Consider the following 16383-nt stretch of genomic DNA (forward strand, 5'->3'; position numbering starts at 1 on the left):
TTTTGTTGTTTTATAGACAAGAGCCCTGTGAGATAATTATGGTCAGATTATAGAACAGTATTAACAAATTTTAAAATGGCCCGTGTATTCAGCATCTGTAAGATATTATGTCTTCAGATTTCACGTCTGAAATTGTTTTTACAGGAAACCCAAAAAAACCAATATGAACCGCTACAAACCTTTTCTTGCTTTTTATCTTCTGATTCATTACTGGACAATCTTGTCTTAAGTTTCACGGAGCCTTCTTTAAAGATATCTCCAAACCCAATACCTCGGATTTTCTTTGGCTGTGCTGGTCCAGAACCAGGTTCACTCCCATTTCCTGGAGAGACCACAGGTGAGGTAGGACCACTGAAAACAGACTCTGAAAGTAAAAAAAAGAAAAAAGTTGTTTTAAGATCTGAAATTTATTTGCTTTTCTGTGAAAAAAGGTGGAAGTAACATAGCTGTGTGCACTGCTTTTGCTAAACAGCTTTTCTAGGAACATTATTGTAGCTGTAATACCTCGCATTTGTTCTAGTTGTATATTTAACATAAGACCATTTGAAATTACACTAGTATTGCACTGAATACTCTGGCAATTAGGTCATTAGATCACTAATATTTCTTGCTATTTCAACTATCACTCAGGCTTCAGAGTCTGTTAACTTCAATGTTATGTTTTCCACTAGTTTTATGAAACGCTGCTTATGTATTCTGTGAAGACATGTTTTTAGTGCAACATTTAAAGGCTTGTCATTTGCACAGCTATAGCTGCTGAAAGCAATAATCAATAAAGGTCCACCATAAGTCCTACCATGTTTCAACAGCCACAGGAAAAAACAGTGTGTTTCAGCAGCAGAGTGATGCCTCTCAAGGCACTAAAGTGAAATTTTCCTATTGCTCAAAATGCACTATCAAAAATACCTGAAAAGAGTTTCTTGCAAATTTATTTAAATAGCTTTTTAACCTGATAACACTTAAACCTATTTTAAATGAGTTAAACATTCAAATCACATATAGTTGTTTGAGATTTATCACTGGTAGATAACAAGTATTTAAGATTCTTTTAATCTTTCGGTTTTAAGGGACAACATTTATCCACCCCAGAAAAAATGTAGTTCAGAGGAGCTTTTAAGTTCTTCTAACACCTAAATTAAGACTTTTTTTTTTTTTTTAAATTTTTAAGTTACAGTCAAATCTGTTAAAACCTACAAACTAGTATTCATGGGCAAACTATTTCCACAAAACAGACAGCTTTTATAAATCAAATTCAAAATAGCCTCCACATCTTCTAGCCCTCAGTTAAGTTCTTCCCAGAGTATGCATGCCTGGGAATTGCAATAAAGATTAAAGCCTCTTCCCTCAAACACAAATTTAAGGGGTTTTGATAATACCGCAAAGTTACATAGCCTCTCAACTTCAGTTTCTCACCTTTCCTCAGCCAAGTTACTCTTCACTTAGTCATATCCCTCTTAGATATCTAAAAGGATAACTAGAAATTTCATTGATGAGAAAAGTCCCAGTTGCATGTTTGAAAGACCATAGCTCAGTGAGTAGGATATTTACTGTTTCCCGGGAGTGAGGAAAGAACTAGCAGATACTTGAGATCCTGACTGGGAAAGCACTAAGCATTAAATATAACCCCTGGAGGTGTGAGGGGCTCATAATCATAACTTGTTAGTTACTGACAGGAAATACAATTACTTCAAATTACTGTTCAGTCCCACTGATCTCAGTATTCAGGAATTAAGACCAACTCATACCCATTTGTAAATTCATCTCACCAGACCCCACTAAACTCAGGGAACGTGACCTCCAAGTAGACAGTCACTGAGCTACTTGGGACTACTCAAGTCAAATGACTTTTTTTACACTACTGCAATTATTTCCACAATTTACCAAAAAAAAACCAAAACCCCAAAACACCCAAGACTGACTTTTCTTTCCTATCTCTGAGCAAACCCTTGTTAGAAACAATCAATACAGAAGATCTTGTAAATGTGGGTGCACATTACTACAAGGGAGAGGAAAGGATCACTTTTTCCCTTTGAACATTACACAGCTGTCTTTAAGCATCGATTAACTCGCGTTAAGATACTGTCCCAAAGAACACTCGATTCCAGCAGTATCATATCACAAGTCCCCAGCCTTCAAACACGTCTTCATAGACAAAATGCCTCTAAAGTGCAGTTTCAAGGGACCAAAGTAATTGCCTGTAAAGCATGCACCTGCCTGGGACCACTCCGCACTCAACTACTGTTCAGCCACAGACCATCTGCTGCCTCTCCAAGCTATACACTCATAGCCACAAAGGAATGGCTAAATGTAAACACTGCCTTAAAAACATTTTATTGTTAGATTAAAACATAATAAAGAACCAGGGCCCCCTTTCCAGGATTCATTTTAAATTGAGGCTCTCTATACTGTTTTGATTCAATTCAAGTTTTAATTCTCAACTGACATGGTTAAACGCTTAAGTTTTCCATGTTAGAGAACTCATGTCTGTGAAAATAAAACTAAAAAAGCTATTAAGCAGAATAATAATTTTATATCCAATACTGAAAAACTCAACTCTGAATATGATAAAATTTCTGGTGATAAAATGCAGAATACACATTTGCAAGATCAAGACCTTGACTGCAATTTTATTAGAAACGTATTGGGAGCAAGACAGGTTTCATACTCAGCATCAATATTTTCTAGAATTAAATTAAATACTTACTATTCTTAGGAAGCTTTAATTCTTTACAACTTTTGTTGTACTACAACCATAATACTCCAAATTATACCCCATATACTTATGCTAAGTGTTTACAACAAACAGAATACCACCTGTGTCATCCAGAGTGTCCTGTGTTTCTCCATCATCTGTCAATTCCAATTCTTTCACAAAGTTTGAAGGAAACAACCCTGCCTTGCCATTGAGTGTTCCACTCCACCAACCTTCTTCTACCTGTATAGAAATATTGTGCACGTTACCAATAAAGCAAAAGGAAATTCCTATCAATTCCATCCATACTTCATTTATAAAACTCTACAAACAAGTCTGGGAAAGTTCAAGATTTCTCTTTAAAGAAACCTACCAAGGATGTAGAAACAGGAGACAAAAAGAAGAGCAAGAAAATCATTTACTGTCACTTCTATCACTACAGCAGTGATCCTGAAACATGAGACTAGCCCTATGCCAATTAATCCAGAAGACCAGCAAAATGTTCATCAACTTTCTCAAGGTAAAACAGAATAACAGAGATTACACATCTAACAGAAGAAGAAAATATTAAACTGTTTATGGAATAAAGATGCAACTTTTAGCCTGGCTTTCTAAGGAAATTTTTATGTATTCTTACTGTCCATCTGTCTTTTCCTCTGTCTTGTCCAGTTTCCACCAGTCCTATTCCCACTGGCTTCGTATCCATTGAACAGCTTCAAACAGTTTTGATCAAAAGACACAAGTTTCAAAGATACAATTTCTACAGATAACGTTGGGTACAACAGAGAAAAGTCCTTAAGGACATCACTGAGTAACGGAAAACTAAGCTGTTCGTTCCTTCTAGCAGGATGCAACCGGCTGAACAGCGTATGCCTAGCTCTAGACGTGTCAGAAGGTACAGATGCTTTCCCATCAGAGCTGGCCAGCCAACAAAGGTAGCCAAGATGCACGAGGATTTTGTGGTGGTACACAGCAGTCTTAGGGATAGAAGTCTGTTGGATGCCAAATTTTGTTGGTTTTGCTATTCACAAAATAACTCATTTTTGCCCTGGAAATAAACCTGTTCAGAAATTCGGGAACATAATGACTCTAATGCTCAGTTATGTGCTTGGATGCCTGGTGTGTCATTTACACTGCAATACTCCAAAATCTAATGGAACTTTTATCAGAAATATCCCATGGTCCAAAGCAGAACAAGCACAAGCTGGGCATGCACAGGTGACGGTGTAAAACAATGCCAGAAGACTGAGTAAGAATTGTGCTCTTCAAATTTATGAACAGTTTTCAAAATGTCTTAAATAAATCGAATGTATTTGCCTAATGACCCCTACTTAAAAACTATAATTAAAGACAAATTTTCAAAATATTCCATTTGAATTGCTCTGTTTTGGGGCTGGAAAGCTGTTTTTAGATAAAAAGAAAAGCAACAGGAAAAAAAACCCCAAACCCCAGCAGTTGTTTACATTACCTTTTTTTAGCCTTGTTTTGTAGGTCAGTACGCCTGACACACAGGCATAGTTTTTAAATGCTAGCCTACCTTCAGGCAAGCAGAACACATGCAAAGCCTGGCAGCTACAGAGACAGTCAGGCAATGAAAAAAGGATTGCTATTTTTAAAGACATCCTGGTGCTAAAAATATAGCTTTGCTGTGGATGATTCAAACTCAGAGTCTGGTGCTCTGAAACAAATTTTAAGCACAGATTACTGACTAGTGTTGACCAGGCTCCGGCACCTTGTGCTTTACGGAATACATTACAGAAAACTAAAATTCAAATGCCTTGTCTCACCCATACTACACCCAACAGCCATGAGAAAGGGACTTTCAATGCTTACGATAAAGTGACTTGAGCATCCATTTATTCTTCTGCCCAGAAATAATGTCAAAGCACTTTACAGACTTGCAAGGTAAAGCAATGCCAGTTCAGAGACAGTCAGGAATAAAACAAAAATTTCTTGAGCGTACTTGCTTCAGCCTCCTCACCACGCTGTCTTTAAAAAAACCTGACTATATACAAACTATATTACCAGAAAAGGTATCTTAAACTGACATTAAAAAACAGGTTAAAGAAGTTCTACACGCTTTGGTGGAGAGCATCTGTGCATCACTGGGCGCTAGCAACACAGATGACAGTTTCACAGCTCTTATCTTCCATTTCAAAATCTTACCACATGATAAAATTTCCACAAGAGGGAGTTACAGCTCTGGTACACACATCAGTACTTTTTTTTTGAGTGTGAATTTCATCAACTTATTTCTGTAAGATGATGAAAACTCAGACTTCTAAACAAGGAGAGGGGGGAAAGGCTGAAACAAACAGTTTTGCCAATCTGATTTTTTTTCTTTTAATAAAAACTCCACCAATGGAGTCATATGAGTTTCAATTATGCTTGATAACACAGCATGCAAATACTGCAAATATAATACTACAAAAATAAATCTGCTATTTAGTGCTGCATCTGACATGAGTGGGGGGAAGATATAAAGGAGAAACAAAAGTTTTACAGCAATGATACAGTTATCATATGCACTTTGCACATGTATTTTGCATGCAAAACCCATGTGTTCTGTAAACAAAAAACCCTGCGGATTCAGCCAGCACATAGCACAAGGGCCTTCTTCCCTACAGGCTACTTCTGATCCTTGTAGCCTGCTCTCTTCAATAGTAGCCATTTAATTTCTGAACCCATCTGCCTGCACCTTTGATTTCACGATCAGTAGTGTCAGTTATAACTGCTCAATTTATGAAAACAATCGCAAGGGCTGAATAATGAATTATTCTCAGTTAACCGGTAGAACTGATCCCCTTGTAGAGCTGATTTTACCTTATTTTCCCCATAAAAAAAGGACCAAATGATCTTTCACTGAAGTAACAGTTTGAGTTATCTGCATATATATAAATAGCACCTTTTATATATAAATGGAAGTGAAGATTGTCTCTCAGTAGTGAAGACAAGTTACCTAACACAAGTTATCCCAGCATATTGCACAACAATGACATTTGCTACCATTCTTCACATTTCTGATCCATCAGTACAGTTTTGTGAAGCAGACCTAGCCTACACCTATTCTAGACCATCATAAAAACAGCGTGCAAACAGCTCTGTGCTAATAATTAGCTGCAATATTTTTCTACCAGGTGGCATCTGCTTAAAAATTTGATTAACAGTTTTTCTCAGAAGTAGCAAAGGCTGGGTACTACAAACATGTATTTTCAAATCATTAGGAAAGGAATAAGCATGGGGACCAACCAAAAAAAATTAAAAGAATAGAATAAAAAACATGTTTCCTTAAGAAACCAGATGAGGAAACACTTCGATCTTTTTATTCTGTTTGGCTACTTGGTCATCTCTGATACATCCCTCCCAAAATAATTCCAGATGTTGACATGTGTGACCCAAAACGGCAGCTTCCACAACAGTTTACTGCACATGCTGTCTCTTGGAAATGCTTATGCTGGACCATGCAAAGTCATGGTTGCTGCGTACAGGCACTATCCACAGACTGAACTGGTGAGGTTAACCAGGAGCACTCCTTTACAAAACACCCACACACAATGGTGTTTATGAAACTGTGATTTTAGTGAGCAGGTTTTACAAGTCACTTACTCTGTTTACTCAAAGAGAACAAATTCTAGAAGTCATTAGTGCAAATGCATCTAAAAGCATAACTTTTCCCTTGCTGGGAGAATGGAAAAGTCCTTCCTGGCAACTGTCAGGATCCTGGAGAATTTGGCACTCTATTCAACAGAGGTCATGCATGTGAAAAACACAATCTCGTAAAGCTACTTAAAAAGCACCACCAGACACATGTCTAGGAAGAAAAAGTTCAGTCTTCTCCTTCCTCAGACCCTCAGGGAGGTAGTAAGAAGAGATGGCACCAGTGAAGGTCAGAGCATGTCGCGCAGAAGTTTTCCACCTAGTTCTGAAAAGGTTCCTTCCACAATTGCTCTGGCCTTTTCCGCAGGTTCCCTGACAGATTTCACTCTTGTAAGAGATACTCTTCCCACATACTCAAGCCTCCCACAACACAAGTTGCTACTGAACGGAACAGGTACCAAGGAAGCATGTAGGTAGGAAAAGGTAAGAAATTCCCACCCCAAACCCCCATTCAAATTCATAGAGCCACTGCCATCAAAGTCTGAACATCAAGACATATCTTTAACTGTATTTCTTACCCAGTGGAAAAGGAAGGCAATAGAAATAATAACATGTTGAGTACATTTGTATGCTCCATATTTTTGTGGAAATGGGTTGAAGTATATTGTACTATAAGTACAGGCTTCTGTGCTGAATTCTGTTGCTATTAATTCAAAGCTTCAATGAGTGTGCAAGAAAGCGTGAAACTGGAAAAATCAGGTCAAATAGCATTTTTCACCTAAACCAAATTAGACTATGTCAACTTAAAGGCAACTGGTCAAACAGTTTTACCATAAGCATCCTAAAACCAAGAATCACACAGACAGGGCCAAAGAACCGTAAAAGTCTTTCCAAAAAGGAATCTGTGTAACAAATAGAGCACAGTTTATTGCTGCGATGATCAAATACTTCCACTACACATCTAGGGGGTTAGGATTAGATCCTGAGCGAAAGAACTCCTAAACTATTAGCTTTAGCTTCAAATATACTACTTCCTATACTGTTTTTCCAACATCCTTGTAATTCAAGTATTCAGCCAAAAAAAAAAAAACCAATTTGAATTTGTCCCCATGAAGAAACGATCAGCTCTGTAAAACAGCTTACCTCTTCATTGATGTCAATCACATCCCCCAGCTTGAGTTCCAGCTCATCCTCGTTCTGCGGGATGTATTCAAAGAGCACTTTGCACTGCCGCTTCTTGGACCCTGATTCAAGGGAAATGGTAAAAGAACATTTGTAAAGGAAAACTAGTTTTTTCTCCACTCAGCTCCTGAGGATTAAATCTGACCAGAACACCCACAAATCATTGCAAAAAGCTACGCAGCATTAGCTGCTGGTTTTCCAGTTTGCTTGTGTCACTTTAGGCTAGCGAACTGTATTTTAAACAGAGCTTGAAAACCATCGAGCTTCACAGACTGCCGATTGCAATCAAATCAACACTACACTGCCAATTGCCAACATGCTATAAAAAGCATGTTGACACAAGCAAGTCAGATAAATCCCCAGTACAATGATTTTCAAGCTATTTCCTGACCGAAACCTGCAAGAATAAGAACCGCTGCCAGCTGCAGTGTTAGCACTTGCTTGGAAGAAAATGTGCAAGTTTGAGCCTCCAGTCTTTAAGGAATCCTGAAAGAAATAACAAATGTTTTGTTCTGCACAACACTGACGTGCCAATAACCTTTCTGCCCTCTGACAAAGACCTTGCTAACTACAGATCTGAGGTAATGCTAACATTTGCTCAGCTCATATTTCAAAATCCAAAAACTCATTTTTATCTGTGAATGCAAAAAACCTCTTTTTTCTCAGTGTCAGTATGGAGTCAAGAAATTCAACCTAAACTTCAATTAGCAGTGTTTGACAAAGGCAGAATTAAAATAAAGTGCAGTCTTTAGATGTTTGCCACATATCATTAAAGCTTTGCAGGCATTAAAAAGACAAAATGACATCCTGAGAGGGGAAAGCATTGAACATTGAAGTGGCTTCCCACAACCCCTCCAGCCAGAGCGGCGTGAACCTACGATTGCCCAATTACTCTGCACATATCCTGGAGTGATGCTGCTGCTGAACCCAGAGAGTTTAGGCATTTCTCCTTCAAACAAGAGGCCATGCCTTCAGACCTTTTCCACAACAGAGCAGCCAGCATGCTTTTGAAGGCAATTATCATCCTAAGCTATGACCCACAACAATCCCTATCCTCCTCAAAAACAACCTGCCACAGTTTAAGTGAAAATATGAAAAGTTTGAAGTGGTAAAGCTTAAGCTTGTAGGAGCTGTATAATTGCCATACTCTCTTATACTTTGCACTCCTTCCATACTCAAGCTTCAGCAATTAAGATTAGCTGGGTAAAAACATTTCAAAATACAGATACTGTCTCCAAGATTGATCCTTGTCTTCTTATAGCAGCACTGAAAGTCCAAAGTCAGATGTTTAGAAGACTGCCACACCCAGCGTCCGCAGTACAAAATATGCCAGGCATCTGAGCAATATTCAGCATCTAAAATTTCTGAAAGAGGGCTCACCAAATCAAGAATTTTCTATATGCTGGTATATGGACTGTGATAAACCCAAAGTATGAAGCTCTACATAATACACCCTTCTTTTAATGCCACTGAAACTCAGCCAAAAGTGATTGTTAGGTTAACAGTAATTGCAATAAACGGTTCACTGGCCTTTACTACCTCCTACAGCGCTTTCAGGGCTCCTCCTTTGTATGAGATTAACTGATACCAAAAAAAGGCAAATTAAAAAGACTTACATGAAATGGCCATGACTGATTCCAGCATTCCTTTTCATAATGTAATTCTATCGGGGGGTGCTGGGGGCAAACCCACAGATGCATTTCTTATCGAGCACTCTCGAGAGGACTCTCATCGAGAACCTGCGGTCTGTTTTCAGTGATACCCAGTTTAGGAAGTACTGCCTTCCAGTTTTGAAAATCCCTAGATTAACCTAGGAAGCTAACCGATCCGCTCACAAAATAACATTCCAGCTTCACCTGGTGCTGGCAGCCCCGGGCAATTCTGTCCGTTTCCAAAACAAATTGTCTGGCTTCAGGTTTTATTTGTTTTGTACAGGGTAAACCAAAACTAGCCCTTTGTTGCCACAATTTAGCACACCTTCTGCATTTTCCTTTTCCTGAATAAAGGCAGCCACCTAACTGATAGGAATACTGCCTGCAGCTTACTACTCACCTGGTGTAAAATGCCTGAGTTCAGCAAGAGCTGCACATGAGAACAACACAAGGGACTTCCCAGGCAGAGCAACCTACCTCACTGCACACTAGAAACTTGCTATTTAAGCAGCTTTGACTTTGTTTTTAACATTGTAAACATCATTTTACCAGGTTAGGAACCAGAAACGGAAAGACGACTAAGCACTGGAAACCTTTCGAAGGGTGTGAGCGATTGCCCAGGCACAGAGCAAAGAGGATCTGCAGGAGCTGTTTAAACCGTCTTCCAGGAAAGAGGGAACAGCAAGTAAAATGGAAAGACAGAGACTGTCGTTGCACCAAGTAAACAGTTGTGTGCTTAAAGCAAGGGGCTTGAACACCATTTCTTCTAGAAAGATGAGACTAGTCAGAGCACCGCTGAGTTCGAGACCAAGTTGTACCTACTATCCTGGCCACAGCCACACAGCTGCCAGCATGAGGAGGAGCCATGCTGAATACAGGATTGTTCCAGGGTTACAGAGACCAGAATGACTAGCCAACACCTAAACTGGTGTCAGATCATGTTCATAGAATCACAAAATTACAGAGTATCTCGAGTTGGAAGGACCCATAAGGATCACGTTAATTCCCTTTCAGCACCTGGTTGCATTAATCTAGGAAGAGCGTTAATTTTCAGGCTTCGATTTTCAAAAGCCTGCTGATGCAAACATCTAACAGGCACATATACGCTGTTGCCAGTACACATATACAGATCAGATTCACTAAAAAGTAATTTTGAAGGTAACATCCTTAGTTCCCTACAAGAAGGTTTCAACAAATTTGTAAACCTGGTGGTCCCATTTCAGGGCTTTAAAAGACGACTAGTGGCTCTTCTTTTATGGGCAAAAACTCAAAGCATAAACATAGCAGAAACAGTAAGTTCTGAATTCTTTTTTTTTTTTAAAAAAGCAAGCTTAAATCCTAGATGCCTGCAATCCCTTATAAAGAGAGAGGAAAGGAAGCCAGGGTAATTCAGAGCAATGTCTCTTACACGGCTGAGGTGTCTAAATACAAATCACAAGTCAATTTTCTGGATACAGGGAACACTAAGCTCTAGGTTTTAGTCATCTTGGTTTAAATACTGGCATGAAAACATAGAAACCACAGATTACAGAGGCATGAAGTCTGCACTCCTGACCATGTGGGGGCTGCAGTTACAATCAAAGGAAGACCACTACTGTTTTTAGACACCACCAACTCCACCTTACTTCACACTAGAAGCAAGCCTACCAAATAAGAGGAACCTGAACTGGAGAGTCTTTTCTTGTCACAAAGTCCTGAATTTGTAGCAAAACTTTTTACGTTTAGTAAAAATGACCACAGGAAGATTTTTTATTATTACCAACAGGACCGCAGTTCTCATTCAGGCACCTGACAATACGAGCAGCGCTCACATGAAGTTACAGAGCAACTCTCTGGAATCTGGAAGGGGTCTAAATCCTGTCCCCAGGAAAGTTCATCCCTATTGCTGCTGTTGAGAACTACATATAAGCTTTCTGCCCATGCATCCAAGAGAAGAATTTGGCTTAGAATCAGTTTTTCCTCTTATGTCTCTAGTTTTCCATACAACCTTAAAACTAAGTCAGACATTAAATAATTCATGTTTATTTAAAAAAAAAAAAGTACGTCAGCAGCTTACGCAATTGAAGGAATTGGAAAGACTACATACTCTTCTTGAAGCTTTTGGATGGGGGATGAGGCTGAAATCCTCCTGCTGGAAGCCCATAGCTGCTCATACGCTGCACAAGACTGGCTACATTGCCAGATTTCTCCCTCCTGACTGGCACAGCATCATCCTTGGGCTCTACATCCTTCTTAACTTCCTGAAACAAAAGATTTAAGAGACTGAGAGGCATTTAAATTACCCAAGAGGCCAGTGCTTTTAGACAGGCGCTCCATAGACTGACAGATTTCAGGTACTTACCATTTGGTGTGCAATGATGTATTCTACTCAAAAAATCATGGCATCCTGCACCTAAAAATACTAAAGGCCTTAATGAACTTGACCCTTCCATACAATCATGTTAGTAAACAGGTAAGCTGATGTGCTGAGAAAATTCAGAAACAGGGGCAGTATTTTAGCCATCCACTCCAACCCTAAGAAAAGTAGCTTTGAGCCCAGAAGTCCCATATTACAACTCTTAAGTCACAGCTCATATATGAAAACGTTTTTAAAAATATAAATATTACTTCCATGACAGACCCATAGCTTAGGGCACTAAATAAAATATTTTAGTATGTAAAACTGTATTAGGTGATCATCTCTGCCTCAGAAAGCTCAAAGGTTGTTTACAGACAAGATGCAATCATACTGCTGAAAGACACGAGTGGAAAAGAAAGTGAGATACAAGAAATAGAGTGGGAGAAGGTGAAGGGAAAGGTGTAGGAGGAAAGTAACAGAGACATCATTTTTCTGATAATTGTCTCCCACCTTCCTATCTTTCTAAATTAAGGTGTCAGCATTGGAATCGAATGTGCCAGTCAAGATTAAGAAACCTATAAACAAGAAAGCATCAGTTCTTGACAGAAAAGGCCATATACGCAGCAGTTACTCTACTGCATCAGCTCATTAAATGATATTCCACAGGAGAACAGATACTCTGGAAGAAGGAAATCACCACTTTGCACAAGAAACAGCCCATTAAGTCAGATCAATGGCCCATCTAGCACAGAACACAGCTCCCAGCAGTCGCAATCCCAGGTGCTCTTTAGAGAGCTAGCCTGCAACCCAGATCCTCCCACGTTCCCAGAGCACCCATAAGTGTTTCATTAGGGAGATACATCCCCTCTTCTCCCTTTCATGTCTGGGGATGAAGCTGTCTAATCCCTTTCTGCACCAATGGTCCTGTCTGCCTCCAGAGCTTCCTTGGGGGAAGATACTCTCTGTTCCATAAAGAAGCTCCCCTCTCTCATCTGCTTTAAGATGACACCTTAGTAGTTCCAGTGTGTGCTCCCCACCACTGCGTTTAGTTTATCACTACCTCCACAGCGGTGTAAATCTTGATCATATCGCCCCTTGACTTTATCCTCTCAACTGAAGAGTCCCAGCCTTGTCAGCCCCCATCTCACCAGGCAGTTCTCCATCCCCTTAGACATCTAGCCACCTATGCCCATCCTGGTCTGAACAGACCTGATGACACCTGGCATCCTGCTGGTGTTTTGGGCTGTCACTGCACCCAGAGCTGAGCATTTCGGAGAACTGAAAGCAGCACCACCAGATATTCATGAGCTGATGCTCAACTCTCAACTGGCAGTTCCCCCGTGTAGGCATGGTATGGATTACCTGTTCTTATACACATTACTTGGCATTTACCTACCTTCAAGCTCATCTGCCACCCTTTTTGCCTGCTCAGCTCCTTGCCATCAGCATGGCACTGCATTATATAAGAGTTTAATAGCACTCACAAAATGGGAGTGTCCGCTGTTAAATCCCCTCTCCAGATGACAGAGATGCTGAACAAAGCCGGTAAGGTACCACAACCAGCTCCTGGGGGATCTCATCGCTGACTCTCCTCTATTCTGACAAGTCACTGATAAAACCATATTCTTCTTCCAATCCATAAAAGAATTTTTCCTTCAGTCTCAGAGCAACTTCATTCCTTCAATAACGTTATCAAAGACTTTCTGAAAACCCAGGTGTGTTGCATCCACTGAATCTCACACACGTGTGTGCTTAGCAAGACCCTCAAAGTCCATCAGCTTTCCCACCACTGCAGCATTACAATGTCTTGAGGAAAGCAAACACCTGTAAGTACTTTGCAGCTTTTCACAATCCACTTTAGAACAATTCTTGCATCCATCACCAGTAGCCACTGGTTAACAACTCCAGTAGTTATTTCAGCTACAGCTGCAATAAAATAATTACTAAATATTTTAAAACAATAGTGGCTATATATATATATACACACTCTTATTAATGTCATGTGAACTCTTAATCATGAGCTTTAAGACAAAACCCATGCATTGATGAAATGCCAAAAAATGGGAAGTGTATTCAACAGGACCTCTCTGGTGCTTTCTGGAACATTAAAACCCAGGCTACTTACTGCAGCTGTCCAGCTGGAAAACTCAGCAGGTCTGGAAAGCTACTGATGCTTTCAAACAAATTACGAACCTCAAGTCAAACAGTCCAAAGCACCTTCCTATTTCCCAGAAGAGCAGAGCAAGTTGAATAAGCAAGACTACAGACAGCACAATTTTTCCTCCTACTCACCTACATTATATAGAGAGGCTTTTCAGAAAACAAGCAAGTAGTTCCTGCTGTTAGTCTCCTTCATCCCACAGGGACTTCTGCCCTGGAGATCTTAGCTCTGCTGAGATCCCATCTTCCAAGTCACAAAAAAAAACCCCCTCCAGAATAGCACAGCATCATGTCTACCTCCCACTTGAGTAGACATTTCACATTTCAAAGACGTAGTCATTCTCAGTCTTATAGTTGTTTCTTGGCCAGTTACTTGCAAGTCTTATAAACCACGAGGAATTAAATTTGGCCACAGCTGAAAAGTTCGCCACCTGCAAAACACCTTTCTAGCTGCCTTACTGACAAGGCCATTCTGCTCAACTGAAAAACATATTGGTGCTTAAGAATTTGCCTAGAGTAGATCTGTCCCTGGATTTTTAAAATTATAATCTCTTGCCACACAATTTATACAGTCTCCAAAAGCTTCCAGCTGATCCAGGAACTAATGCTTCCCCAGTTAACCAGTTTCTCAATCATGACACTTTCCGGTGAGGAGTCAGCTCCAAGGCTCCTTCCCCGGGTCTGCACTTTGCACAAGACTTCAGAATTGGCTGCTGCAATAATTTTGTGAACAGCAGAGATGCAAAAGAGAAATGGGGAAGACATACACAGGCAGCCTGGTCAAAAACATGACCTGCTTCTTCTAATAAATTAAGAAAAAAAGCCCACAAACCACTTCCAAATGCTAGAACAGGCTGTAAGGTAAGCATCACCTTTATCAGTAATTTGTAGTACAGACAATATACTTTTAAGTCCAGCAGTAATACCAAAGGCAAAGTAATTGACAGGTTACAAACAACAGGAAACGATTTGAGACAAAAGCAGTGACGACAACAAAAGACCAAAGACCCCAAAATGAAAGGAGGAATGCTTGAGCGACTTTCTTGCCAGGCTTGAATCTGTAATTGCAGTAGTGACAGGTAGGAAACACTCAAAACTCTAACACAAGACTAGCAATGGCAAATTTTAACAGAAAGTATAGTGGAATTAGAATAAAAAACACAATGAACAGACATGCGTAATGGACTGATACCAACTGCGCTTGAATCAGAGTCAACAGTGACATTTTACTTTGTGTTAAGTTCAACAAGGCCAAGTGCCGGGTCCTGCACTTTGGCCACAACAACCCCATGCAACGCTACAGGCTTGGGGACGAGTGGCTGGAAAGCTGCCCTACAGAAAAGGACCTGGGGGTGTTGGTCGACAGCCGGCTGAAGATGAGCCAGCAGTGTGCCCAGGTGGCCAAGAAGGCCAACGCCATCCTGGCCTGGATCAGAAAGAGTGTGGCCAGCAGGAGTAGGGAGGGGATCGTGCCCCTGTACTCGGCACTGGTGAGGCCGCACCTCGAATACTGTGTTCAGTTTTGGGCCCCTCACTCCAAGAAGGACATTGAGGTGCTGGAGCGTGTCCAGAGAAGGGCGACGAAGCTGGTGAGGGGTCTGGAGCACAAGTCTGATGAGGAGCAGCTGAGGGAGCTGGGGTTGTTCAGTCTGGAGAAGAGGAGGCTGAGGGGAGACCTCATCGCTCTCTACAACTACCTGAAAGGAGGTTGTGGCGAGGTGGGTGTTGGTCTCTTCTCCCATGTAACTAGAGATAGAACGAGAGGAAATGGCCTCAAGTTGCGCTGGGGAAGATTCAGGCTGGATATTAGGAAAACTTTCTTTCCTGAGAGAGTGGTGAAGCATTGGAACAGGCTGCCCAGGGAGGTGGTGGAGTCACCCTCCCTGGAGGTATTCAAGGAGCATGTGAACGTGGCATTGTGGGACGTGGCTTGATGGGCATGGTGCTGTGTGCTGTGGGTGGTTTTTTGTGGGTGGGTGATGTGGGGTTTTTTTTTTTTGTTTTTTTTTTTTTTTTTTTTTTTTTTTGTAATGGTTGGACTTGATGATCTTACAGGTCTTTTCCAACCTTAGTGATTCTGTGTGTCAGAAAGTACACTGTGACCGTAGCATCACGTGAAGCTGCTTTGCAACAAGGGGAGGAAAAATAACCACACAAGAGGCTACTGCTACAGCAGCTAAGTGATAAATGCAGCTTTGACAAAACTACAGAAGAAGGGTTAGTAAGCAGTGCATGGATAAGCCAACAACTGTTTTTTCCATATTTAACCTACTACCCTTTAGAACATCCTTGTAAAGAAAGCACTTTTTTTTTCTTCCTTCTTGTTAAAAAAGATCTGGAGAATTATCCTTCCTCAGGCCGTTAAAAACCACATTAAAACCAAACCAAGTTAAAGCAAATTCAGGAATCCCTGGTCTCCACACCTGCATGTGGTCTACTACACCACAAACCTGTATTTCATATCAGTCCTCTAACAGTAGGAAACTGCTCCAAGATTCATATTCAAAAGCATGCGTCAGGATCCTCTGACATGTACCCATCACCACTGCCAGCAATTTCATCCTGAGCATCATCGCTATGACTCTCTGACCTTTTAGACATTAAGATTTTACAAAGGCAGTCATTTCTAAACAAGACACACAGCAGTTTGGATCTCTGAAAACTGACACTAATCGATGCAAACATTAATACATGTGCATTAAATAAGAGTCTGCAATTAACATTAAATGTTAATAAGAGTCTGTAATTCTTGCATCTCTGCC

At 40.4% G+C, this 16383-nt stretch overlaps 1 protein-coding gene across 1 annotated transcript in view; it reads right to left on the bottom strand.

The window, feature by feature from the left end:
- CD2AP (CD2 associated protein) overlaps nucleotides 1-16383 on the bottom strand; it is an 86016-nt gene that overhangs the window by 31988 nt on the left and 37645 nt on the right. Inside the window, exons 3-6 of the mRNA XM_059829906.1 lie at nucleotides 11210-11363; nucleotides 7433-7533; nucleotides 2815-2935; nucleotides 180-364 (exon numbers count right to left, since the gene is read on the bottom strand). Coding sequence (XP_059685889.1) covers nucleotides 180-364; nucleotides 2815-2935; nucleotides 7433-7533; nucleotides 11210-11363 — 561 coding nt within the window. The remainder of the gene's footprint in view (nucleotides 1-179; nucleotides 365-2814; nucleotides 2936-7432; nucleotides 7534-11209; nucleotides 11364-16383) is intronic.

Source organism: Gavia stellata, chromosome 2 (assembly GCF_030936135.1).
Source record: "Gavia stellata isolate bGavSte3 chromosome 2, bGavSte3.hap2, whole genome shotgun sequence".
Classification (NCBI taxonomy): domain Eukaryota; kingdom Metazoa; phylum Chordata; class Aves; order Gaviiformes; family Gaviidae; genus Gavia; species Gavia stellata.